Source organism: Cucurbita moschata, unplaced genomic scaffold (genome assembly GCF_002738365.1).
Source record: "Cucurbita moschata cultivar Rifu unplaced genomic scaffold, Cmos_1.0 Cmo_Scf00036, whole genome shotgun sequence".
Lineage (NCBI taxonomy): Eukaryota > Viridiplantae > Streptophyta > Magnoliopsida > Cucurbitales > Cucurbitaceae > Cucurbita > Cucurbita moschata.
This window is the reverse complement of record NW_019268552.1, coordinates 1,308,913-1,336,366: the sequence shown is the minus strand read 5'-3', so window position 1 is coordinate 1,336,366 and position 27,454 is coordinate 1,308,913. Positions and strand designations below refer to the sequence as shown.

The following is a 27,454-nucleotide window of genomic DNA, read 5'->3' as shown; positions in this document are numbered from 1 at the left end:
CTCTCTTGGGGACTCGATGTGGCCTCGAAGCTATACGATGGGTGAAGGGTTATTGCATAGCGGTATAAACTATGCTTTACATAACATTTCAAGGTATAAAAGTATAAAACAATCTATATATCAGGTACCTCATAGCCCAACACTTGGATCATTTAAGTAAATACTTGCACACATTCAGGTAATGCCTGTGGATTAAATACAAATGAAAATTCTCTTTCAATCTCTTCCTAAACACAATTCTCAACGCAACCAATAGCTCAAAATATTGAGTATGCAGAGCCATTTCAATGGGAGGCTATAATGTGATCTTCAAGTAGAGGAGAGCGAATGCATGAGTTCGCGACGAAATTGTTTCCCCTGACCCGAATCGATTCAGAACACTCATTCAGAAAACCATGATGAATATGCAAAATCATAAGGACAGATAGAAAGAAAAAAAAATCAGTCAAGTGTATGAAAGTAACAGAGTACTCACCCTGACTGACCAACAGATTCAATGTCCTTGTAAAGTCCATAAGGATCATAGCTGGAAGTTCTTGTAAAGTCCAAGAAGTAAAGAACAAAAACTATCAGGTAGCAACTGAAAAACATTGATAGAGGTCCAAAGATCCAGAGGAAGAAAGGAATTGCGAAATAGAAAGCTCGCAATCCGATCGACCAAAATAAGCTTCCTCGATTCAAGATTGCAGAAAGATAGTCCTTTCTGCCTTCACCAGCAGGCAATGTGACTAAGAAGCTAGCATGAGCATAGTATCTAATAGATTGCACATTGCAAAGAAATGCAACGAGGAAACACAGCAAAATGTAACGGTACTTTCCAGTACTTGATGAGCTGCCCACAAAAACACTGATCAATGAGCCGACGGTGATCGTCGTCGTAGCCATAAGCGTCGAAGCCATGATGTTGTTTCGTATGGTTTGGACTCCAAGAACAGCATTCTTCTCGGGGTCCTGAACATGATCACTCGTAATGTAGTCAGCCATGGAGGTTTTCTCTCTCTCCTTCTCCACCTCCACTGAAATGGGAGGAGGGGACAAGATGACTTCTCAATTGATTCATTCACTATACCTTCTGAACTAATCAATTGTATATGATTTAGAAGGCACGAGGCAGAATAAGTTTCTCAACATGAGGGAGGGAACACGATTAGAAGTACATGTGGAATCTTAATGAGATGACTCGAATTCTTCATCTAGACACGAAGTGAACAGCTTAAATCTCTATCCATAGAGGAATGAATGTTTGCAATTCGACAGGTGTTGGTTAGTAGACGATTTTAGATGAAAATGAATGAAGAAAGATCATGACAAACCAAAATCCTCAAAGCTACACAATAATGCTATCAGAGATATCAACAAGACTAGGAAACGGTCCTTGAAATGAGATGAAATCAGATATTAGTTTTGTCTCACTTGCAGATGCTTTTTCCGAACAAGAAATCAGATATCAAACGACAGAAACAATCCTTGAAATGAGTTGACACACAAAATGGAAGAAAAGAGAGTCGGAGAGGAGAGACACTCACTGAAACAATGGTGGCGACCCATTGCCGGCGGGATTCAGCGTTGATTCCAATGACAGTTCTTTTAGGACTCCGGTAAATGGTGATTATCAGCCAAAGATGGTATCCCACCAGCACCGTAAAACCAAGCGGAACCATCACATATTCAAGATGTTTCATTTCCATCCCACTTCAGCTCAGCTCCTGCAAAGTACTAAGTCTCTATCTCTCTCTCTCTCTCACAACTTTTTGCTTCCCCTCAAGTGGCTTGCAAGCACGTCCTTTTATATCATTGTCATACAATTGAGAATGTGGGTTGAATAAAAGAAACAATTTTATAAGATTATTCGTCACATCAGAGCAAGAGAAACACATTAAAATATAGTTGAAGTAACAATCGAACATGAAACACGTGATGCAAGTCGCGCAACGTGCACCACACCTAAGTGCTCCATCTAAAAGTAGACACATTTTTTTCGACACAAAATATGAGAATTTAAATCTTCGATAATAAAAAAGCTATCATCTGCATTAATACGGTAGAAAAAGGAGGCATAAACCGACAGGTACATTTGTAGAATTGTTGGCTACGTAGAGGCCTTCAAGCCGATTATGCATACTACATACAAACTGCTTTTTTTCTTTTTTATATCATTAAGGGTCATGAGTTACATGAAGAGAAAATCGACTGGCAAGACATAGCCTGGTACATAATAGATTAGAAGAATGCTCTCACAAGCTGCTTTTGGAAGAACCCTTGTTCACGAGCTTTTACCAGCCTTGCCCAAGGAAGTGAAGCTCAACCTGCAATTTGGAGGAAGAAAAACTAGATTGAATAGGCCATATTGACAATGACAAGGTGTGGTCATTACCCAATAAAGAAAGGAAAAAAAAACGAAAGTAAGAAGAAGACTAGAGATGTTTAAGACTGCAACCCATGCCAGAGAGGAGGGTGGGGAAAAGAACACAAATATTTTAATCAAATGTCAACCGTTCTTTATTCCGTGTAGAATTAAGAAAATTGGAAAGCACCTGATGATTGGCTTTCGCTCAGCCACGGGTGCACGAGTGGTCCCAGTTGACGATAGCGCCACTACTTCAGCAGGCTTAACATAAGAAATTAAATAAGAAATTAAAGGCTGTGAGATCATAAGAAAAGTAACATGATAGAACCCCCTCAGGCATTTTACAACTATATGCTACCAAGGCAGAAGTAATATAAAGTTTTGGTCAAAGTATATACAACCTCAAGCTCCTCTAAGCCCCCATTGGAATATGATCTTGAGGTCAGGCGTGCTTCATTGCAAGATGTCATAGGAACTACTACGGAAGATGTCTTTGCAACCGAAGATGTCATGGGGCTACGTTGCCGAGTGGCCCCAAAATCTATAGCTTGTTTTGTATAATCAATATCATCGAGCTCTTCAGTCTCACAAGGAAACTCTTGGTGAGAGTCGTATGAGCCAGACAGAATCTTTTGAATTGCCAGCTTCTCTGCTTCTTTACAGCTTGGTGTATCAGCAGCTGCAGTTTGGTCTCCATTATTCTGAGAGGAAACATCTGCCAGATTTTCTATGTTATTTGCACTAGTGGGAATAGAATTCACATCCTTTATGGAACATGAGCTAGTGGTGCTGATTTGGCTGACTTCGTGAACTTCCACAGGCTGGGAATGAGCAGCAGCCAAGGACTCTCCATTTCTCAAGTTAGTATTTGCATTATAATCAATACGCCTTCTTTTCCTTCTATCATCTACTCCATCTAAACTTTCTGTAGCTTCAAATGGCCTGTCTACTTGAGTGCTATCAGAAGCTTTTAGTTCCAAACTACGCCTACTATCCCAAGTCATTTTTGATGCACGCGAAGGTCGAACTCCACCCGGAAAAACGAAATTTGGTATATTCCTCCTTTTCACATGTGTTACATAAATCTCCATCCCACGCTTTCGCATTGTATACATGTTGACAGAACGTTTAAATTCATCGACTGTCAACCTCATATCGAACTGTTCACCCTCACTTGCAGGAACTCCTTGTTTTCGCTGCAAACCCATGAAATAACAATGGTGGAAAGGTCTGGATTTGTCTGAAAAATCTCCTGGATGTGGATGGCACTGAAGCATGTTATACGTATGTCTCTCAATCTTGCATCAACACACAACCCAAGTCAATCTCTACTGATAATAAAGAAAGGAGTTCGAAATTTGATAAATGCTAGGAAGGCCGAAAGTAAACAGCTATGAAATTACAATTTCACCTTTAATGTCAGTTGGCGAAGACGAGATTCAACCCAACCTTTCCAGTTTCTTAGATCATCATCATTTTCTGCAGTAATGTCAGTTTGTAAATAGTTTTTGTACGCCTCGAAGAAGGGGTAGGGCTCGAAAAGTGTATCCCAATCGGCCTTATTTTCTTCCATAACCTGATGACATTTAACAACCATCAAACTAAAATTAGAACAATGTTTCACCAACAATGTAACATGGCTAAATGAATATAGAATAAAAACATGAATCCAATTAAACTCATTATGCAAATTCCTAACTGGGGACAAAAGATGTCATTGCAGAAATGCACCTCACAGATATCATGTCCCCTCTGAAATTCTTCAGTCATAATACGCAGAGTGCTTGATGAAACATTGTAGCTAGAATTCATGCAGGGATAAGCAGGAGTAATGATAGGCATTAAATGGAATCTATCCTTCGGATTTCTCCTTGGATCCCAGACTGGAAGTCCAAGAGATCCTTCTTCATTAGCACAGAGCATGACTGGATTTGGCCAGCGCCACTGGGTGAAGACCCTGAAAAACCGAGACACGAGCATATTTGGCAATGCATTGGGATATAGTTGGCATATGCGAGCAACAAGCAACGCCCAGTTTATTCCGCCAAGAAACCCAGAAACCTGGTCAAGGTATAAATTAAAAGTCAGGTGATTGTAAGAAATCTTTGCATAAACTTGGAAGCAATCCACTTTATTAGACATCTGTACCATACATTGGAATAAACGCCTCGGCGTTTTGCCCAAAACCTCATGCATCTCAATGTTGTTCGAAAACTCTGCACTTCATAAATCAACCAATCTTTTAGAATGAATAAAGTTTAGTGAGAAAAAGAGAGAGAAACATCAAGGCAAGTTCTGATCCTCAACCTGAATATTTGGAACTAATCGCAGAACTCGATCAGTAACTCGACAACCATTTAAACTACGAACTGTCTGTTCATCCGCATTCTGTAGTATCGAGTCCTGGGATATATCCAAGTCCTGTTCCAGAATAAACAATTTGAAAACAGATTACATCAACATCTATCTGTAATAGAAACTTTACAAAGATTATAAGCCATTATTGCACTTCAAGGAGGCAGCTGGGGAAGATGGAATAAGAATCCAGAGTGAATTATATAGAATGGAAAAGAATCCGAAAAATCCATTTTCTAGAAGTCAAATTGCAAATCATCAACAAAAATTTACTAAATCTATATAGTACGGCATGGCATCAGTACATCATAATCATGAAATACTAGAGAGTGGGAGACTTACTTCAGGAATAACCCAAAGTGACAATTTCGCATAGAGAAGATCAATAGAAATCCCGGCAAACTTAAATTTCATCACAGGGACATGAGCATCAGGCACAGGGTGCAACTCAGATACTTCTGGCATCTCTGACAGTATTTTATGTAGCTCACTGAAAAAGTCTTCCTACAGCCATGAAACAAAAGCATTATTGAGTCTACAAAGCTAAAATACCAGAGTATATGCAAACTTAGTTCACCACAAATATTCATGAAAATGAAAGCTAGACGCACTTCACGTGTTGCATGTCTAGGTCCCACACACAGCGTATCAATATCTGCTCCAGGGCCATGCACCTACAAATATAATAAATAGATACCTCATAAGGAGAAAAAAAAAAATTACAACAGAATTAGAGATTCAAGCTCTATGCTAATCATTTGCAAATAGAAAGAAATAGCGGCAACATACATAATAAGGAAGGATCTAGTGTTTCTACTTTTTTGTTTTGTTTTCTTTTTTTCAATGCCACTTGGAAAAATATTTTGTAATGTCCCGGGATTGAGGCTTAGCTTTAATACATTAGACTAAAACATACTTGAGGAAAAGCTTTAATGTAAAGGTTTAATTTGTAAGCTTCCACAATAACTCAGAAGAGAATACAAATTCAAGAAAAGGTTCCATAGTTCTCTTCCCACACAATGGGCTGCCATTTCAAAGAGAAGACAAATTTAACTTTCGTAATAATCATGATGCATACAGCCCAAACCCATAAAATTCACCTGAACCAGCACACTTACATCATGCCCACCGGAATTTTAACACACAAGAAACATTATAAAAAAATTGCATTACATGCTTGCACCAACAGTCTGTTCAAAAAGACATGGTGACGTCAAACACATCATCACGATGAACCCTGTAAACTATATTTTCCATGAATATCCACACCTCTCTCAGATGATAGAGCAAATAACGACAGGTCATAATGAAACTACTCACAACGACCTTCATAAAAGATGCATCTGAAAAATATACCTTCGAGCATGGCATCTGAAAATGATGTCTATATTCAATCTAACCAAGAGATAGCCAAAGGGTCCAACACTTTTTCATTTTTTGATATTGGTGAGTGTTCAGATAAGCATGAGTGCACATAGACTATTCTGACAAGACAACCACTCGATCTATTACATTTAGTTGTCAAGGTAACTTGTAGGGTTTTAAATCCTAAGTAGGTGACTACAATGATTTGATCTTATTTCCTCTAAGCCACTTACTATTTGCTGGACCCTTACTAACTACTAGGCCAATCCATGATGGTTAAACATGCCAGCACATTAATCTAAGTAAAATGTTAATTATATTAGCTTGAGACTACCTTTTATACACAATAGATTTGATCATCATCAGATGCACACAGCATGTACCAAAAAAACATACAAATCAAGGAAAATTGGATGAAATGAACTGTGAAAGGATGATAATCAACATCATTGTGTCATAAGAGTATGAACTTGAATAATTCCACATAAGAATCAAATTTCAGCCTAGCTACCATACTAGCACATAGCACATCATATGTTATCATCTTAAAGAAAAAACTAACAGGAAAGCATTTATATCTTGAAGAAAAAAAAAAATGTTAGCACATAGCACATCAAATTCTCAAAGAATAAAGCTCTCGAAGAGTAAAACAGTTCTGTACCCCTAAGCGATATGAACCGAACGTGAAAATCTTAGCATTGGCTTCTTGTACCAGTTGCTCATTCAACCCCTTTGCACGACTAATTGTTTTAACCCAAATCTTCACAATCTGCTCCATGTACATAAAATACAACATCAAATATATGAATGTTAAAAATTCAAGTAAGCATCCCAAACCGATATGAATCGTTATTTTCTTATTTTCCACTTCTCAAAAGCTACCAAGGGTGGCCTAACCTGGTCTAGTCTCCCAAGAACTTCCTCTCTACTCACGGCTTCCTCCTGACTTTCGTACAATCCAGCATCTTGCAGATACTGAACCCTCCAAAAAAAAAAACAGCTAAGTTAAGGAGAAAACACAGCATACTTGCAATATAAATGATACTGCTCAAATGGAAACAACAACCCAGAACCTTTTCGAGTTCGCGAGTCTTTATCACATCATACTCCGTCGGCCCACTCAACGAAATAGGATCAGTAATGCCTAATCGCTGCCCGTTATTCCGGCCACTTAATGCAGGGCTCCCCATACTTAATTAACTCGCAAGTTTAACAGTCTCGTTTTTTTCCCTCTCTCACTCTCTCTTGTATTAAGAAAAAAGGGATGGCAAGAGCGTATTGCTTGATGATGATTTTTTATCAAAATTTCCCCCTTTTTTTTTCTATTTTTTCATACCTTTTCCCCGTAGAAAATCATATCAAGAAAAAAACAATGAGAAGATAATAATGTTATAAACGTCGATAATACAATACCGGGACGGGAAAATCCATTGACATGGAACCCAAAACTACAATAAATTGAAGCTAAATAAGAGAAGGCGAAGAGAACAAAAAAAAGAAGTTGAACTCTGGTTTTCTTATAATATGTGAATAAAGAACAGAGTACAAGACCGATGAGGCCCAAAATTGATACAGTAAACTGAATCCCGACGTGAGAAGGAGAATCACAAGCAGCAAACGATGATCGGACACAAAAGAAACAAAGGTCGGGGAGACAACATGTGCAATCAGAACGGCGAGGGGCTTCGCTTTCAGAGGTTGTGCGAGTGGAAATCCTTTGGCGATCACAGTCAGCAAAGCTCAAAAAGATCCACCTTGGGAATAGAAAAGAGAAAGGTGGTCATCAATGGAGCCATCCGAGAGGGGACACGGAGAGAGTTATGGAGGCAGAGAGAGCTCCAGAGAAATCCCGAAATGAGAATGGAAGTGGGGACGATCCGGCTCGGCTCGGCTTTGGCCTCTGCCGCCATTATGAATATATATATATATAAATTTCCAGGCCTCTCATCATCAATTATTTTTTTTTATTTTTTCTTTTTTTAAAGATATTTCTCTTAGATAAATTTGCCATTCTCAAATAACCTGATTTTATTTTCTTTTTAGATAAGTATAACTTTTTAAATATTTGTGATTAGATAACTAAATTTTATTCCCATTTTTAGATAAATTTTGAAAATAACTAGTTTTTATATATATATATTTTTTTTTAAGATAAATCAATGATTTTTTCAAAGTTTTTAGATAAATATGTTTTGATTTTCTTTTTAGATAAATTTTGAAAATAACTGGTTTTTATATATTTTTTTTATAAGATAAATCAATGATTTTTTAAAAGTTTTTAGATAAATCTTATTTTTAGATAACAATTTTATTTGTATTTTGATTTTCTTCTTATTCTCAGATAACCAACTTTAAGTGTTTTGATTTTAAATATTTTTTTATTTTGATTTTAAATATTTTTTTATTTTGATTTTAAATATTTTTTTTAGATAAATTTGAAGGTGGCAGATAACCAATTTTTAGATAAATCTTATTCTCATATAACCAACTTTTAAGTATATTAGACCTGTTTTACTATTTCAAAATTAAAGTAATGAAATGATTCTATTGTAAGAGAAATATATTTTTGGCCGATCCATAAAATGTGGATTTCAATTAGTTTTTAAATTTATAAAATTAAATTTATCTATTAATTAGATCATCATATTATTAAGATATATATTTCTTACAAAAATTACCTAAAATTGTTGATACTTCAACACCTTATCTCTTTTAAATCTTCAAAAATAATATTTGTTGGTTCATTATAGTTCCCGTAATTTTTAATTTAATACTTTTTAAACAATGGTCATTTTAATTCCTTAAAAATAAAATAATTAAAATCAACGCCGAGCCCAGCATTCCTTAGAGGGTGTGGAAACTTTTCCCTAATAGATGCATTTTAAAATTATTAAGAAAAAACTCGAGAGAAAAAGGTACAGAGAAGAAAATATTTGCTAAGGGTGGACTTATTGTTATACTTTCTCTCCTTCCCTCCCAACCAAGTGTGATTAAGAAAGCTGTATCTCAAGAAAATGAAAATTGGGTTGCACATGTAAGATTTAAGGAAGCTAGCGTTTCGAGGGGACAATATCACTACGGACTGCTGGCCGATATTGTCCTCTTTGGGCTTTCCCTTCAAGGTTTTTAAAAAGCATCTACAAGGGAGAGATTTCCACACCTTTATAAACAATGCTTCATTCTCCTCCCCACCAATGTGGGATCCCGCAACCTATCAATTCTAGTTCCAAACATTATCAAAGCTTCAATAATAAAAACAAGTTTTCTTCATATACTTGCTCTGTAATAGAAACTTGTAAAAGAAGATAGATCTTAAGATATAAAATATGGGGTATCCCAACCAAAAGACCATTAAACAGACTACGTAAGCAGAAACAGCTATGTAAGAATCCCAAGATGTGATATCCAAGAAAAGTAGTAACACAGTACAGCTCAAATAATTGATGAAGTTTGATGACTACGCGTAGATTCCCAAAGCTAGTAAAGACAAGGATCCATAAAATCACCCAAGGAAGAGAACTCGTACCAATATACTCAAGGCAATTAGCAAAAAAGAAATAACACATTAAAATTCTTTTAGCCGTACCAAAACAGAACACTAGCTTCTACTATCACACCAAAATGAAAAACAAAAAAAAGCAGCATTTTTCATTGAATTAAAGACCACACTCTACCTCACTGTGACAATGTCATCAATCTTCAAAATCATTCGAACGCATTCTGTTGCTAGAGTGATTGCACTTGTACTAACCAGAAGTGGCTGAACAACATTCTCCTCCAAGATGTTTGTGATCTGCCCCTTCCTTACATTAATCCCAGTATTGATCTCACCTTGTGCATGACGATTCCTCAGTTCTGTAACAATGGTGATTGGGTTCAACCCAGCATTTTCAGCCAAAGTATATGGGACAACTTCAAGTGCCTCCGCAAAGGAACGAACACAGTAACCCTCCATTCCATGCAACACTTTTGCCCAGGCACCCAGCTGCCTTGACAACTCGATCTCTGGTGCACCACCACCTGCAATCAAGTACCTTTTATTTACCAAACACCTAACAACACACAGGGCATCATGCAAGCTCCGCTCAGCCTCGTCAATCACAAGTTGGTTTGACCCCCGAACAAGTACAGTAGCCGTCCGCCCCATATCCTTAATGCCCGTAATCTTAACAATCTTCCCGTCTCCCATTGAAGCCTCCTCAACGAGTTCTGCAAATCCCAACTTCTCAGAGCGGAAATGTTCAATGTTGGCAATGGGCAGACAATTGAGAGTCTTCGTAATGAATTCAATATCATCGCGCTCAACATCCTTAATCACCAAAATCTTAGCTTTCGCAAGGTAATGTAGGGACAAATCTGTCACTGCATCTCTCAAGATACTCTTCTGAATCAACAATACGTTACACCCAGTTGCTTTAATCTTCTTGATCATACCTAAAATGTAATTTCTCTCCTCTTTCAATATCCTATCCATCTGAGTATAATCCGAGACCACAATACTCTGCTCAATGTCAGTCTTAGGTGGTGAAATCTGGAATTGAATCACTGCAATCTTCGCGTTCTCCATTCTGGTTGGTCCACCGGCCGCATGACTTACCTTCTTGTCAAATACCAAGCCCTTCACAAGCATAGTGTCATCCACGGTCGAGCCCAGCTTCTTCACGATCTTAATATCCCTCAAATCGACCAAATCTGGTTTAGCTGGATCAACAACCGAGAGCACAGAATCGACAGCAAGCGGCGCGAGCAATGTCGAGTACTGACTAACAACCTTACTATTAAGCGAAGTACTCGCCGATTTAATCAACGACTCTCTATCCGATAGCTCAACCGGGACAGCCATTGCTGTCAACACATCAACAGCCTTAATGGCGGTCTTGTGCAGGGAATCGGAGATTACAGTGGGGTGAATCCCATGGGCCATAAGAGAAAGACACTGTTTAAGAAGTGAACCTGCAATGACAACCACAGTGGTCGTACCATCCCCAGCAGCAGAGTCCTGCGATTTCGAGAGCTCAACGAGCATTTTCGCGGCAGGTTGGAGAACCTCCATTTTATTGAGAATGGTCGCCCCATCATTAGTAATGATGACCTCACCGGAGGCCGTGGAAATCATCTTATCCATGCCCTTAGGCCCAAGACTAGTACGAACAGCATCGGCAATGGCTCGGGCTGCTACGATATTGGCGTGACGAATGTCCTCCTTACGCTTGTTATCAACGTATGACTCAGTTTTGGAGGGTCGGGGCAGAGACACAGCTGGAGCCGCCATAGATGAGCAAGTTAGAGCTCAAAGGATGCCCCGATCGATAGTAAGCAAGAGAAATGGAATAAAGTGTTGCAAATTGAGTTCTGAGGAATGTTCGAAATGGCGACAGAGGCAAACCCTAGACAGATCAACCTGAGTGAACTGAGAGCGGAAGAGCGCGGGCTGGACACTTCGAGTGAATACCAAATGACCAATATAGCCTTCTAAGAAACACTAATTAAAAAAATTATGTATTGGTAAATTGAGGGTAAAAATGTCAATTTCCCCCAAACTTAAAATTACCAAAAAAAATAACTATTTTAGATCCAATTTTTGGGATGGTCAGATCATTTATTCAAAAAAATTACGTACCAACTAAGATAGTGTCTCTCACTTATCGGCTCATAATTGTTCTCTTAATTAGCGAATTCGGGATTTTAACAAGTCCAAGATAGACTAAACAAAAATAAAAACAATTTACGTGAAACTATTAATATTTTTAGAGGACACCGTATTTGAAATGGACTTATCAAAACACTTACAAAGTCATATCAAACGGACCCAAAAGATTAAAAATGAAAAGCATGCATATGGCTAGCTACTGTGGTGCAGAAGCTCAAGAGCTTTAAGCAAAGTGGGTCTAAATCTTTTGATATCAAGTTTCACATTTTGGTTATCAAAATAGATGGACTTGAAAGCACTCCACCCCTGTTTTTGGATAGCCACAGGATCTCTCAAAACCACATGTTCTTTAGGGTACTGCTGAATCAACGTGCTTTCTTTCAAACTGATATCATACCCCAAATACTTCAATTCCATGTCCTTCGATGGCTCTCCAAAGAACCTTGTGGATACCCATTCTGCTCCTCCAAATGGTACAATCTGAATCAAAACTGACCTTTCAGGAAGAAACACAATGTTGGTAAGCCCAGCGCCATGAACTCCCATCATCACATCACAAGAGTTCACAGTTTCTGCAACTTTCTTCAAGTTAGCATCTGGCTCTGTAACAATCACTTGAAAACCCAGTTTCTTAGCCATCTTGATGATCTCCCCTGTGTTCGTAAATGACCTTGTTTTTCTCCTTGCAACTATGAGAAGCCGTGGCTTAATTTCCCTCTTTTTCCTTCCTCTGCCTCTTCCTCTGTTTTCCATTGCTCTGCCTCTGTTCAACGAGTAAGAACTTCTCAAGAACTCTTTGAAATCCTTCATGGAGAATGAATGGTTGTTTGAATCAATGCTAAGCTCTTTTGGGTCACGTTTGAGCCCCACAATGACATGAGGAAAGCAAAGAACTTGCGCCTCCTTGTCAATGTAAATGATATCATAGTTCGACAACTTTGATAGTATTGCTTGATACTTTAAAACCCACCAAGATTTTCTATCAGTTATGAGGAATTGGACCTCTCCATTGAATTTTCTTGCTGTTATGAACAGTGGAATGATCACGTCTGTGAAGTCATGGAAATGGTTTCCTGCATATCCGCCAAGAGAGAACAGAATGGCTGGAACGCCATGATTTTGTGTGCATTGAGGCAAGTTTTGGGGGCTTTTTACTGCTTTTATAGACCATTCTCTTGTGTTCTTCATTGCATTTGCGTCTTGTTTTCTAGCATATGGCTTGATTTTCCAAGTGCTGTTGCGTTCTAAGTGTTCTTCCATGTCGGTTGAAGCAAACATCACTGAGGAAGATTCTCCATGAATTCTAGCATTCATATCAATGTCGCAGAAGTCTGTCCAATCCATCAAATTGCATGTTGGCGTTGGCTTCTTTGTAACAATGTCAGCCATTTTGATTCCTGGAGCTCTTGGAAAAAGCCTCAGATTCACTGCAAAATGAACAGAGAAATTCAAGAACTGGCTTGGTTTTTACATCAAAGAACATGTCAATAGGGACTTACAAGCTAGAAAATGGCGACCCAGATGAGGTTTGAGCATAATGCTGAAGCTAAATGCAATGAACAAGCAACCCATCAAAGCTCCATAACCCATCTTCTTTTGTTCATGCTTGCTAAAGCTCCTGGCAAGAATGGAATCGTACAACATTTTGTAGGCTGATTAATGTAGAAGCTGAAGCTTTACATGAAATACTAGAACCCCATTTCTTTCTACATGTAATTGAATGAAAAGAGAACCAAATGGGATTTTGATGCCAGTTTCTGCACCGAAGTTTGAAGAAGTTGAGGTGCATACCTTGTAGGAAGTGTTGCTTCCCACGAATTCGTTTGATGGAAGTCTACTAGTGACGCTAGAAACTTAAAAAATTGGGATGAAAAAGTGATTCATCAGTTGACTTGGACTTTTAAATAAAAATTTCTTTCGAATCAGCTCTATCAACGAACAGAGCTCTTATCTTTTGTTAGATTGATCTTTTTAAGGTGAACCAGGACGATGTCGATAAAGGCCAAACTTACTCGGTGCGAGGTTAGTAAAGCAAGACTCATTTATCCATTCTTCAAAGACCCTAAAAAAAGAAGGAAGACTGGAATGTAGTAAGCATCTATTATTGAATTCACCCGACTCGATAGTACCCTATTTTTCGAACGTTTGCTGTCAAAATCACTAAATGGGTAAGTCGTCAATCCCTCTTCTCGCTCTACATGACGGGTGATCTTTTGAGGATGTTGGATGGAAAACTAGGTTAATATTTTTAAACCGGAAGTAATTTGTACAACTAAATCATCTTATATAAAGCAGACAAAATTACAAAGCTCAACTTTCACATAAAAATGTAAGAGAACAATGGTCTACGTATGCACATAGTGACACCCATGTTCTGCTCTTTTTGTCTCTCTTATATTAACTATATTAATATCAAAATCAGACATTTGTCGAAGTCGTAGCAAGAGAATGTATGTACAAAATGATTAATTTCTTGCATTTTATATTTCATAAACAAATAACGAACTGCATCTTTAAGTTTAGGTAGCAAGCAGACAAGCTGAATTAGATTACGAAGTTGGTGATTTCGTCCATCCAAAGAGAAAAACATTGGAACAATATCAAATAATTCATTCATATTTTGGTTGGGATGCATGATTACTTGTGTATGAGCTACGAAAATCGACATAAAGGGATTTCATTCCCATTTTTTAAGATTTGATCCAACTCCAGGAAGATATTTATGCCCCGGAAGGGAAGACATTATTTGAAAATTTAGAATGATTTTATTTCACGATTAGAAACTTACTTTTAATGATTCGTAAAACTATAATAAAAAAAATTGAAATGATACATAAGAAAATGAAGAACAAAATCGTTAACAAAACAACCGTTTAATTTTTGTCTATTCAAGTCTCTCAACCATCTTTTCTTTCTCGAGTGAAACCTCAAAAGATTTACCCAATCAACACAAATTTCTTTCTTGTATATTGGAGCGGGTGCGAGAGCATCTTGAATAAAGAAAAGCAAACCCCCGACTCTCGATTAACCGAACCAATAAAAAGTCAAATCCAAAACATATTTTGAACCTCCCAAAGTTGAGCCAACCCACGAACTCCTTTGTGAGTTCAACGATTCCAACAATTAAGAACATTGTATTATATATATATTATGAAGTCAACAACTTTATGTTAATCTAGACATTTGAACGAACCTAATAATTGATAAAGCGTACCGAAAGATTTTGATCTGATAACCAACATATCTCCCCAAAGTCCACACGCACGCATAACATAATACATTAATTTCAGCACAAGGAACGTTTCAAGTTCAATGAATAGTTTAAGCCCTAAATAAGACACCTCCAGAGAACTTAAATCATGTGATGCTCCCAAATATTGCCCGTCAATCCTCGCTTACCTGTAGAAATTTACTCGTAAAGCATTCAAATTATCTTCAAATTACCTGTAGAAATTTACCGTTACCTTCAACTTTTCAATCAGAAAATGCTAAGAAATAATCAAGTTAACAAACTCAAGATTCATCTTTCATGTTTGGTAGCACCGTGAAGCTAGTACACACCAAAATCTTCATAACCATGGGTGCCCAAAAATGAAATTCAATTACAGGAAAAAGGAACAGAATAGTAGGACATATGGATGGGGATTAACTATGAAAGAACTACTATATTCAACAATAGTGAAGCAAATCAAACTTTACACCCATATATAGAAAAACACATGTAAAGCTGGTATCCAAACAGATGGAACCTATCAATCATTTTAGTATCTATTAGCATAGCCAACAACACGATCGGGCATCGACTCCATGGAAAAACGGCTTCGAGCATACAAGGCCTTCATGGGGCAGCTCATATCAAATTCACCATAAGTTTCCTGCTCAACATTTCAAGATGTATAAATAAATTGATTTCAACTAAGTCCAGCTTACGTACAACTCGACTAAATTTACGAGAAAATTACAGAATTCTACTACATTTGGTGGCCACGAAAACTCAAAGATATTAAATCTTGCCATCATGAAATCCATATTTTATTATATGATATTGTGTAAAGGTTCTATGATCTGCTATAGTAACTACAATGAGTTTCAGGGTGACATTTTAACTTGATCATTTAGTATGGTAATATTTTTCATACATGTTGGTTATCGCTTCTTGTCTCATTCTTATTATGTTAACTTAGAAGAAGACAATGACATTTAATTATTATCAAGACTAAATAAATGTTAACTCCCAACGAGTGCTTTTTCAATTTAGTTCCTTGTGTTTTAAAATTTTTCAATCTAAGGCTAGGTATAAGTTTTAACCCAAGATGTTTGGTTGAATATAAGCTTACATGACATAATGCTGAGTGAGAAGGCAAATTTTAGAACAGGAACTAGGCCACGATAAAAGAGAAGTGTCTAATTCCTCTTCCATATTCATAAAACATTGGAGGAAATTTTGTTGACCATCATTCTATAAACTCACCACGTACGATACAAGCTTATTATTTGTTCACTTTAACATTCATCAATGGAGAGGTATACTTGAAAAATATTTAAGAAGGAACACCTAGGATTAATTTGAAAAACACCCAAATGTATGGGATAAGGGACTAAAACATATATCTAGCATTGTATCAATGACTGAACTAATCTGAGGAAACTCAAATTCCATTTGCATAAACGAGGGCAAGAAATGGGCGTAGAAAGGGTCAGGCATGCTTTCTTGCACCATCATGCCTACCATTCTGCAAGTCTGGTATCACAACTAGCATACAACCCTAAGGGTCTCTTGCCATAACTTTTCTATGGTCATGTACCATCATTCCATCCTAATGGTAAAATGATTTGGGCAATGTGGTAATAATATCTAGCTTATTAGAAGATTAGAAAAAACGAAAAGACTGGGAATTCCAATACGCTATTGGAGTTGCATAGATATCTTACTACTTAGTACTGCTGATTAATAAAAGAAAAATTCAAGGACTTTCATGAAATTTTAATACTCAACCAACCTTGTAGATCAAAATTGTTTAATTGCTTGCAGCCGGAATATCAGTGACCTTTCCTACAGCAACTGTCTTCCCTGAAAACAAAAATATAATAGATCTAACTACAAGATTCTGATGATAAAGATTAGCCTCAATGAATTCATAAAAATAGGTAAACTTAAATCTATCACCTTCAGTACGAAGTGTAAATCTTCCAAGCTGAGGAACGTCAGAAAACTTCTCAATGCAGATCAAGTTATTGACCTGCAAGGTATACGGGATGCTAATCATTAGCTATGGGACTTACTATGACCAATTCCATACTGACAAAGCAATAATTGTTTAGCATTGAGAAGCACGGACACGATACAACACGGACAAGATGACACATCAATTTCTAGTAGAACTCGACACATAAGAACACTTTAGTTTGAGTGGGTACTAGGGATTCAGGCTGACTATTATAGTCAGCCTGGGGCGAGACATTTTAAGCTGGATCTTGAATTATATCAAAAGTTGGATAAGAAACTGAACCTGGATGCGGCACAAAATAATTGCACCATTCTTCACAAAGAGAACTTTCTTTTTCATAGGTTTCCTAGTCTTCGGATCAATCTGCTGAAGCAGCTCTATGATCTCACATTCTTCAACAACAGCATGAATGTGAAGTACGGCCTTATATCCAGCTGTAAATATTGCCTGAAGCAGTTGTATGACTCAGTTAACAATTTTGCATCACTAAAGGGGAAAAAGCTCATGTTTGAATCATAAGCTCCAGGAAGGGGCAGAAGGCAAATTAACAAGTTTAAAATTATCACTCACATTATCCAGCAGCTCAAGAATCTGCAACTGCGCAACAAACTCAGAAACAGCGGGTATAGGTTTTGCTGCAATTTTTTTGAGGGAGGGGACACGTTTAGTGGAAAGAACAGGCAACAAAATAAAATGGAGGATTGTATAGTTCATGACTAAGGAAATAATATTAAAAATGACAGTAACATAGTAATTGACAACCACTTAGGAGGATCAAAGTACAGCAGTAATATAATAGGAAGTCCATAAATAGTGGGTACTAGGGATTTAGGATTCAAGTCTGTCCTCCAGCATCAAACGTGTGAGTAGAATGACAGCTTTTGAAATATTACTAATTATTAATGAAAAAAGCCTCTTAAAGTATTCAGTACAAAGCATGCAACTTCTGATAGTAAAACAAGAATTTCATTGCAGACGAGAATCTGGAATGGGAAAATTGGAGCGCCAATTACAAGATATGTTACTAGTGCTCTGCTCATGGTCAAGAATCAAGACTGCAATTGTTGGTTTAAAAGCTGGTATACTGGTGGCAGAACCAATTCCCTTCCCTAGGAGCGAATGATATCTAATCACAACCTGTTGGTTTCACCCGTTCTGGGATTTTTCAATGTCATTTTAACATTTTAAAGCGGTTCTTCCTTTCTTTTATGCATTGAAATCATGTCTGGTGTGAATTTCTAAAGAGTGTGTCTATGTCGAAGAACCTTCAATCCCTCTAAAAACTCTATTGTTCTTCTCACTCCAAAGACCCATAAAACAGCACATACATAACTCTGTTGTTCCTTTTTGATGTGACACGATAAAAGTAATTCAATCAAGTGTACCCAAGAATAACCTCAACTTTTAGGATGTTTAAGTTGTAAAGCTGTACATTAAAATTGGATAACTACCTTGCATTCCATACAAATTACAATTAACTTCATGATTTATCATCATAAGAACTTGATTTAAGGAAGGAACATAATCAACCATCATAGACCTCAACCATGTATAATCAAAACGATAAAGAAACGCCGGAAAAAGACAGAACCATACCAACACTTGATAGTACAAACCCAGACATTATTTCTTCTTCTTCAATTCCAGATATTCTAACACGAAGATTTTCACCAGGTCCTGCGCTCTTAACTTTGCTTTCATCACACAAAACAGCAGCAACTTTCACCTGAATCTGTGCGTTCATTAAAATCCCCAATCCCCATTGTAAGACAAAAGGCAGCAAATTGAAGAAAGAATGTAAACGGAGTTAAAAATAAATATACAAGTTTCGTAGTAAGTACCTTATTTGGCATTACCAATAAGGAATCACCCTCGCGCACGGTGCCAGATTCGACTTTGCCCATAACAGTTGTTCCCATGTCCTTGAATTTGTCAATGATAGGCATCCTACAAGTTGATTGTTAATTATTTGCATTAACCAATTGGAACAACACCAATAGAAGGTTTCAATAAATTACGAATGTGCCAGAAAGAACATTTATTTGTGGTAACTTCGGGTGTTTCTTTACCAGCTGGATTTGGTGTTTGAGTTTAATCAATGATTACACATTTAAACTTGGACAAATTTTTGTTTGATTTAGAGTATTTTCTTTGTTGGTTCGTTGGTGAGAAATTTTCTCACTTGGATTGAAGAGGTACACCATTTATTCAAATTCAAGGTTCAATATAATGAAATTAAATGCGATAGTTTAAATGCAAAACTGCACTTTCATTAGGAAACCACACTTTCATCAACAGAAATGAAAGAGTACAAGGAGCATACGAAAATACCAAAAAAGACGAAAGAAGCCAATTAAAACAAAAGGAGGTATCAGTCTAGCAAATTAAGCCTAGAGAAAATTACAAAAAAAAATCTTTGTGCACTAAAACTCAGAGACAGGAAACCTCACAAGGCACAAGGTACACCAAACCTCCTCTGAGTTGAGCATAGGAATAAATATGAAGTTTCCCAAAATAATATTTGAGGCAAAAATCACGTATTAAATGATATTTAATATTATCATGAAGACTTCTTCATAAATTTGGAAGTTCAAAGACAAAGGCAGCTCCAAATTAAACAATTGCAAGAAATTGTGACAGAAGAAAAAAAAAAAGCCTAAACTAATTACAAGCAAAGTAAAGAGTAGACACCGTATCAAGTAAAAGATAGAAAACCTATATATAATAGGAGTCATGAATCTTCGGTGAGAGTTTTAAAGGAGCATTGATGTATTCACCTAAATGGATCTTTTGGATTTCTTGGTGGACCTTCAATTGTATCAAGGATTTCAAACAAGCACGGACCATCCCACCAGGGACATACTTTCTTATCCACTCTGGTTTTCATATTAACACCATGAAGACCAGATATCGGTAAAAACTGGACATCTGCAAACAGAAACAATTATGGGACCAGGTAACGACTAATCTACAATTTGTATCTCCCAATTCAATATTGACAAATAAGAAAATGAACAGGGAATCTCTGTTCGTCGACAACAAATCACGTCCACAAATTGAAATCCTACCATAAATGAGCTAGGTATGTGACTTTGGCACCCAGTAAAAGTTATGAATATCTTTCCCTATAACCACTGAATGAGCAAAAGTAATAGATGCAGACAACATGCAACCTTCCTTTTTTTTTCTAAGAACCATAAAAACATTAATTCCTAAAACCATGTTGACATCTGCCATCTAACGCCGGTTACTAATAAATTAATTGAATTTGATTTTTTAAAAAGAAAATAAGAAATCACCAAAACAAATCCAAAAGACGCCCTTTATAGAATCATGACCTTAGAAATTTGCAAGAAAAATATTAATTAAGAAAGCTACAAAGAGAAAGCAAATATAAATAAATAGAAAAGCAAATAACAGACAGAATAACACATAATATTGCGGTGAATGGGGTAACCTTTAAGTACCTTTCTTTACATTGTAACCAGATGACTTCAAGAAGGGTGCCATCTTAGACTCTATCTCATCATACCTGTTAGATGACTCCAAACAAAGTAAGTGGCCAAACCAGGTGGCAAAATAAGGGGCAAATTGGGGGGGAGGAAAAGGATGTTAAAAACACCTTTCTTTCGACCATTTTACTGTGGGTTCATCCATCTTATTCACTACAACAAGAAGCTTAGCAACACCCAACGTTTTTGCCAGCAAAACATGCTCACGAGTCTGTCCACCTCTCTCATATCCAGTTTCAAATTCTCCTTTCCTAGCAGAAATTACCTTCATACATAGAAATACAAAGCGAATGAGACAAGCACACAAATATGAACACACAGTGGAAGGAAAGGGGCCAGAATGCCAAGGTGCAGAAAACTGGTAGGGGTAATAACTCACCAGAACCCCTATATCAGCCTGAGATGCCCCACTGATCATATTTGGGACATAACTTTTGTGACCCTGAATCAAAAACAGAAGAAAAATATGAAAAAAAACCCCACCATAAATCACACAGATTATACATAATTAAGCATATAGAGGAATATTAAAAAGGCAAAGAGATGATAGAACAGAAATGAAAGCATATATGCCAAGTCTTTGAACAGTAATTACTATTTTTCATGCCTCTCAAAACTGCTTGCAAAACAATGCAATTCAAAGACAGTCACCTGCCTAAAGTTGGAAAAAGTAAAAACTAATAGCTACTTCCTTCTAAGAAATGTAAGAGGAGAAACAATCAATCTAAAGAGAGATGCAACATAATTATGAAATCTTTAACATCCTATATCCCATGTAACAACAACAAAAGAAATGTGCCCAGGAGGGCATTGGTCTTTTAAACAGGAACATCTTGGAAGAAAATGTATTGGGTTGCTCATACCCAATCCCAACACTAACCGAAAGTTGAACATGATGGAGGCAGCTAATTTGATGATTTCAACGTGTTTTTAAAACATCTTTCCACTAAATTATATTTACTATAAAACCAACTGACATCTAAGGCGAGTGGCTAAGGGCAGACAAGTAAAAAAATAAACAAAATCATACAATTTGCATTCACTTTATATCTCTACCTGATCAAGAATTAAGCATTCTAGTGCACCAAATTGTGATTCAAGTGACATATATGAGCATTATGGAATTATATCAATACATCTACTTACCGGAGCGTCTAATATTGTAAACCTTGTAGTATCAGTTTCAAAATGTGCTCTTCCCACTTCAACAGTTTTCCCCTACAAGCAGCAAAACAAAATTAAGTAGTGATATAATAAATGAAACTTCTTGTCATTAGTATTCATCTTAAAAATTACAAAGAAAATAAAATATTGGCATTCGGTCATGAGGGATAAAATAAGGCAAAAAAAAATGTGGAATACATTACATATTTTAGAAGCAATGGAACACATTGCTTCATCATGATGACTTGACAAAGAAAAAGTTCAATAAAAAATCATACCTTAACTCTCTCCTCTTCATTTGTGTCCATGATATACGCCATGTACCTAGCAAAAATAAAAGGAAAAATGAATAGAAGAAATATTTTGTTGCATTTCACATTCCACAAATAATAACCTGATAGTGTTTGGAACTATAAGAATTGCAATAGAAATAATTTTCTAAAGAGACATCAAAAAGAAATGGAATTCACCTACAACGTAAGTATATCTTGCTAAAAGAATTTGAACTAAGTTTCCTTTTATATGAGAACTTAATTTCCTATTTAGATAAGGGAATAATTATAGACTGACAGTGACAACAATAAAAGCTGCAAGATCTCTATGGGTTATGTTCAGAATGCTAGATTGTCCAGAAAGATCTCAATGTAGTTTTGGCTGGTCTAATGAAAGAACCTAAGGCGGTTTTCTAATTCGAAAGTAGAGCCTCGGGATGACTCAAGTGGACCTCTTAATCCTAAGAAGCTCTAGCTCCTAAACATCTCTCACAGGAGGGCTTATCATCGTGCTCTCCTCTGGTTCAACACAAGTTACTCAAAGTCGAAGTAGAGTGATATTTGTCTAAAAGAGGCGCTTGTTCACTGGTCCTCCTGACCTGAGCTATCACCAACAAAGAAACATCCCCTCCCACCCACACGGGTTCTTCGATTTTATTGAAGAGGTTCTCCTTCTATGTGAGGTGGGACATACGTCAAAATGGAACCTATCCCGTATAAGAGAAGTTTTCCAAGTTTATTGAAGATTTTTCTCTAGCTAACTTTCCAGCATCCAGTGGAGTTCTTGTTTGGTATAATACCTTGCAAGACTACCTAGATTACAAGTCTCTCCAATATATTTTTCACAAAATTTATGTTCTACTAGAAACCAGCAATTGGTTTTGAGAGCAGCTTCAAAAGCAGGCCCTTAGAAACACTATTAGGTAAGCTAAATTAGAAAGGGGCAAGAGAAAATCTTAACTTCTCTCGAAGGGAAATAATGAAGCTTCTTTGAAGCATTTGGCTTGAGAGGAATGGTAGAACTTTCAATACCAAGGCGAGGAACTACACTTGCTACTTTGACCTTATTTTGTATACAGCAGCCACTGGGTGCTAGCTAGATAATATTTTTTTTATTACTCTCCTAGTGATATTTGTGTAAATTGGAAGGGATTTTTGTAACCTCCATTAGCCTTTTACAAAATCCATTAAAGTTAGTTTCCCTAACAAAATGAAAAGCCTGAACATGCATGATTCAGTGACCATCCAACTTAAAATTAAATAGAAGAATCAAAGTATTAATAAATAATCGATATTTGACTAAGTGAAAACAGTCGGTTAAAATCAGGATGTGAATCTTACCAGCTTTCTCTGCTTTTATCCTTCGCTTCTTTTTCATACTTTTGGATTGTACGCTCATCAACCTGATTGCTGAGGAAAAGTATCTGGCCTCCAATTGTAGACTTACCAGCATCTATCAATTTTATTTGAATAAATATAAAATGACAAAAACGATCTAAAGAAAGGAGGCCTTTTAAGTATAAACAGTACGCAAACAAAGTTATAAGCAAATTAAATTCCATAAGCATACTGAACACAAAAAACTTCAAAAGTAAATGGGCCTCGTCAAGCTAAGCTCTGACCAGAGACCAAATGAATAACCCCTATTTTAAATACATTCACAATGTCCATATGCTAATACATGCAAGCCTGCCAAATAGTTTACTTACCAACATGACCAATGAACACAACATTCAAGTGTCTTTTACGATCCAACTCCAAATCCCCTTCACCTTCATTTTCAGTCAAAGAGATTTCCTTCTCCTTAGCAGGTATTTTCTCCTTCACTGTAAAAAGGAAGCCAAATGTTAAGTCGCACGATATGAGAACTATGAATTGAAGTGTGTAAACGAACAAATAGCTCACTAGCAATTAAAGAAATACTCTTAAAGCAAGCAACTCTTGTTGAAATCAAAATCAAAATATCATTTACCATCACATTGTTCTTCAACGTGGATAGCTTGGGCTGGTTGGGGATGGTCCTCTGTCTTCAAATCTAAAATTACCAAATCAAGGTCTCCAAAAATGTTATTTGTGACTGTGTTATTGGTGTAGCTGATTCAAATCAGTTTTCTTAAAACGTATATTGATATAATTGAAAGCAGCATAGTTACACACATCAGCAAACAATCTATCAATCGTAAAAACAAGATTCTAGAAATTCAAGCATGGACATATGATAACTATGAGGTAAAATTTTTGAATGAATAGCCATATATGCTTGAAACAATAGACATAGTGAAGTAAGTTGTAGGCTAATAAATTAAATGCATATGAAATAATTCACAACTTCAGACATAGGACAAGCTAAAATAAACCAATAACTGTTCTGTAAAATTAAAATAATAATGAAATCCTTGCATGACCTATGAAAAACTTTGGTATATGATTCAGTCAGATTTCCGTATAAAAAACACACACAGTTAAATATAGTTAAAGATGAACCTTTCATCCATAATTTTTTTATTCAATATTGGCAACTACAACTTACAACTCGTACATCATTCCTCCTTTACAAGAAAAACTAAAAATTCTCTTTTGATTTACTGCCAAACAAGTCGTGCTATTTTAAACACACAAGAAATACATTACAATGACTAGTAAATTGAACAACCTACATCCATCTTATTGGACTTCCCAATTTCTTCTGCGTTTGCATCTGGATTATGAACTTATTAGAACATGGTAGAGCCAAAGAGAAAGTACAAAGACTTTAGTAAATTGACTAACCTTCTTCCACATTATCGGATTTCACAATTTCTTCCATTCTTGCGTCTGGATTGGGAACCCCGTTAACATCTTTGGTAAAGTTCAGACCAAGGCAGAGTCAGAGAAAATAAAAAATTAGGTGAACAGCACATCACGTAGAGTCATATATGGGAATAGTTTAAAATGATCAAGAATAATGGTCTGTAGATTTTACTGTACCTGGTGAATCAAGTTCTAAAGCACGAATGTCCTCCTCGATATCTATCAATATCAGAAATGAAAAGTTAAAACCAACAAATCTCACAAGGTACATAATGATCTGACACAATATTATTTTATCAGCAAGTTTATCGAGAAGACGCATACGATAGTTTGGCTCTATTAATTGGTTGTACCATTAGAGGCAGTAAGAAGAAAAGTAGGAGCAGCGCAACTTGAAAAGATTGATATTCCATATCAATCCAAATATTAGCTCCATTTCGTCGACGCAAGATAAAATAGATGCGATGAACAGAACTAATCCTAGTTCTTGACATTCAAGACGTAATCAATTTGAAAATCTTGATTAATCAACCAGAAAAAATAAAACAGACAAGAAATTACAGATTCCGCGTAAGCTACTAATCCAAAATTCATTTCGAGAATTGAATTAGACAACAAAATAAATTAAGCAAGATCAATGGATCAAGCACCATAACTTCTGGAAACCATGCAAGTTAGATGGAAAGTTACAGAACTGGTGAGGGAAATTCGAAGATGACAGAAGATATGAGATTCATACCCATGGAAACAACGCCGTAGGCTGCGAAGAAGTGTGTCTAGGGTTTCTCGTATCGCAGTAAGCAGGGAGAAAGCTTCACAGGGTAAGATGAAGCTGCATTGGGTTTATCGTACAGATGCTTATATCTGATTGATTCTCACTCTGTGCCAACGAACCCGGTTCATTTGAACCGATCGGGTGGGAATTGCTTTTAAGAACCCCAAAATTTCCTAATTTCCTATTAAATTGTTCCCTAAACCTATTTAGTTTATTTGGAAAATAAAAAATTAATTAATTAAATGGTTTTTTTTTTTCCAATTAGTTTGTCTTTTTGTAAAATTTCCATGCACAGTTTCCATAGTTTCCATTTAAAGATAATATTTCAAAGCTTTCTCATAGAAGTAAATGTAACGTTTTTATGTGATTTATTTCAAATAAAAAAAATAAAAAGTATAGTATATAATATAAATAAATGAAGTTAGGGAGGATAATATTTGCATTCCCATTCATGCCCTTGTATTTGTTTAAAAATTTATATATCCTGGTTCGTTACAGATATTTAGGGTGAAGTTTGTATAAGAGTGTTATTTATATCATATATATGAACACAATGTTATCTAATAATATAGACGTGTTTGAAAGGACAATCACGCCGTTTTTCTCATTACATCCATTTGGGTCGAAGTAGTTATGCAATAAAGTGAAGCGACAAATCCTTTTCATATGTAGATGACTTAGCAGATATTGTCCACATTTGACAGGTTTGTATTGTCGTCAATCTCACGGTTTTAAAATCTGTTGATTAGAGAGAGGCTTCCACAACTGTCAAACTCGTGAATAAACGTTTCATTCCCCTTCTAACCAATGTGAGATTTCACAATCTATCCTCTTGTGGATCGCATTCTCGCAAGCGCCCCACCCCTGTATCTGACTTTGACATCATTTGTAACTGCCAAAACCACCTCTTAGCAGATATTGTTCGCTTGACCCGTTACGCATCGTCGTCAGCCTCACAATTTTAAAACGCGTCTATTAGGGAGAGGTTTTCGAACTATTATAATGAATGGTTTGTTCCCTCTCAAACTAATGTTGGGTCTCACGATAGATGTAACCTAGACCATGGACATGAAACATCACAATCCAACCGTGGATTGGATAGTAAAAGTGATAGTCTATGAGCAATATACAAATCATATAATTTACCTTAGAAAAATTGGCCCAACCACAGTACCAAAGCCCAAGGTTAAGCCCAATATCAAGCCCATCTCATGCAAGCCCACGATCGACAAATATGGCCGAGGAACAGATCAACACAGGCTTTCAAGGCCCATGTTTTTTCTCTCCAAGATTCCAGACGTAAAAAATAAATTATAAGAAATTGTAAAATAGCAATTACATATAATTTTAATAAAATGCATATTTAAATTTAACTTAGTATTTAATTAGTAACTACAACTAATTATATGCTTTTAATTATGTTAAAATTGAGATATAGTTTTTAAATCTTCCACCAAACACATATTTGAAAATACGAGATATAAAATTGTTTTATAATTATTTTAATTAAATTAATTATAAAACAAATTTATAATTTTTTTATTTTCTAAAATTAATTCTATACACATTATCTTAATCGTTTTAATATTTATATAAAAAAATGAAAAATTAAAGTAAGTGAATTGAACAAAGAATGATAAAATGTTTTATTAGAATTTATTATTAAACATTGATTAAAGAAAAGAAAAGGGGAATAAAAAATAAGAAGGCCGACACCAGACGTGCATACAGCTCACTTTATGGAAAGTGTGAGTCATCATTACGAACCGCACTCCCCTCATTCCATCAGTTTGACTGGTCATGTCCACGTGGCACCAAGTTTGGCGAAGAGGTGAAGAATGTCAGAGAACGGACGGGTAATGTTATCATCTTCGTACACCTTGAGATCTAGCCCTAGATTTTGTGGGCTCGTTCCTCTACACTCGTTACTACTTTAATCCACACCCATCACCTACCTCACCAGATTAAAATTCAGCCACGTCGTCTAATAAACTTC

General features: G+C 36.3%; 5 protein-coding genes across 7 annotated transcripts; all 5 read right to left on the bottom strand.

Moving 5' to 3' along the window:
• Nucleotides 1–70: 70 nt before the first annotated feature.
• On the bottom strand, nt 71–1,730 carry LOC111431656. The gene is made up of 3 exons (XM_023068359.1): nt 1,527–1,730; nt 476–951; nt 71–357 (listed from the first exon to the last, which is right to left on the bottom strand). The coding sequence occupies exons 1-3, from the start codon at nt 1,686–1,688 to the stop codon at nt 285–287; spliced, it is 711 nt and encodes a 236-aa protein (XP_022924127.1). The 5' UTR covers nt 1,689–1,730; the 3' UTR covers nt 71–284.
• A 280-nt stretch (nt 1,731–2,010) lies between these two features.
• On the bottom strand, nt 2,011–7,991 carry LOC111431562 (nuclear poly(A) polymerase 1-like). Its single transcript, XM_023068245.1, has 12 exons — nt 7,141–7,991; nt 6,965–7,042; nt 6,729–6,836; nt 5,314–5,376; nt 5,045–5,206; nt 4,655–4,768; nt 4,501–4,563; nt 4,079–4,408; nt 3,759–3,923; nt 2,749–3,645; nt 2,535–2,608; nt 2,011–2,306 (listed from the first exon to the last, which is right to left on the bottom strand). Exons 1-12 carry the CDS (start codon nt 7,255–7,257, stop codon nt 2,264–2,266), a joined length of 2,214 nt encoding a protein of 737 aa, XP_022924013.1. The 5' UTR covers nt 7,258–7,991; the 3' UTR covers nt 2,011–2,263.
• A 1,489-nt stretch (nt 7,992–9,480) lies between these two features.
• LOC111431643 (T-complex protein 1 subunit delta-like) lies at nt 9,481–11,496 on the bottom strand. Its single transcript, XM_023068340.1, has one exon. It carries the CDS (start codon nt 11,337–11,339, stop codon nt 9,738–9,740), a length of 1,602 nt encoding a protein of 533 aa, XP_022924108.1. The 5' UTR covers nt 11,340–11,496; the 3' UTR covers nt 9,481–9,737.
• Nucleotides 11,497–11,752: 256 nt separating this feature from the next.
• On the bottom strand, nt 11,753–13,410 carry LOC111431653. The gene is made up of 2 exons (XM_023068356.1): nt 13,217–13,410; nt 11,753–13,144 (listed from the first exon to the last, which is right to left on the bottom strand). Exons 1-2 carry the CDS (start codon nt 13,359–13,361, stop codon nt 11,910–11,912), a joined length of 1,380 nt encoding a protein of 459 aa, XP_022924124.1. The 5' UTR covers nt 13,362–13,410; the 3' UTR covers nt 11,753–11,909.
• Nucleotides 13,411–15,213: 1,803 nt separating this feature from the next.
• Nucleotides 15,214–25,529, bottom strand: LOC111431604 (eukaryotic peptide chain release factor GTP-binding subunit ERF3A). 3 transcript variants are annotated; one of them, XM_023068288.1, is made up of 19 exons: nt 25,423–25,529; nt 24,861–24,902; nt 24,663–24,731; nt 23,866–23,928; nt 23,603–23,719; nt 23,235–23,346; nt 21,900–21,945; nt 21,604–21,675; nt 20,837–20,899; nt 20,568–20,722; nt 20,413–20,477; nt 19,723–19,873; nt 18,787–18,892; nt 18,542–18,677; nt 17,516–17,580; nt 17,228–17,392; nt 16,885–16,957; nt 16,718–16,788; nt 15,214–15,592 (listed from the first exon to the last, which is right to left on the bottom strand). In XM_023068288.1, the coding sequence occupies exons 1-18, from the start codon at nt 25,424–25,426 to the stop codon at nt 16,736–16,738; spliced, it is 1,557 nt and encodes a 518-aa protein (XP_022924056.1). In that variant the 5' UTR covers nt 25,427–25,529; the 3' UTR covers nt 15,214–15,592; nt 16,718–16,735. The 3 variants fall into 3 exon arrangements, with proteins under 3 accessions (XP_022924056.1, XP_022924057.1, XP_022924058.1); XM_023068289.1 differs by having other exon boundaries at nt 24,663–24,707; XM_023068290.1 differs by lacking the exon at nt 24,663–24,731.
• Nucleotides 25,530–27,454: the final 1,925 nt, after the last annotated feature.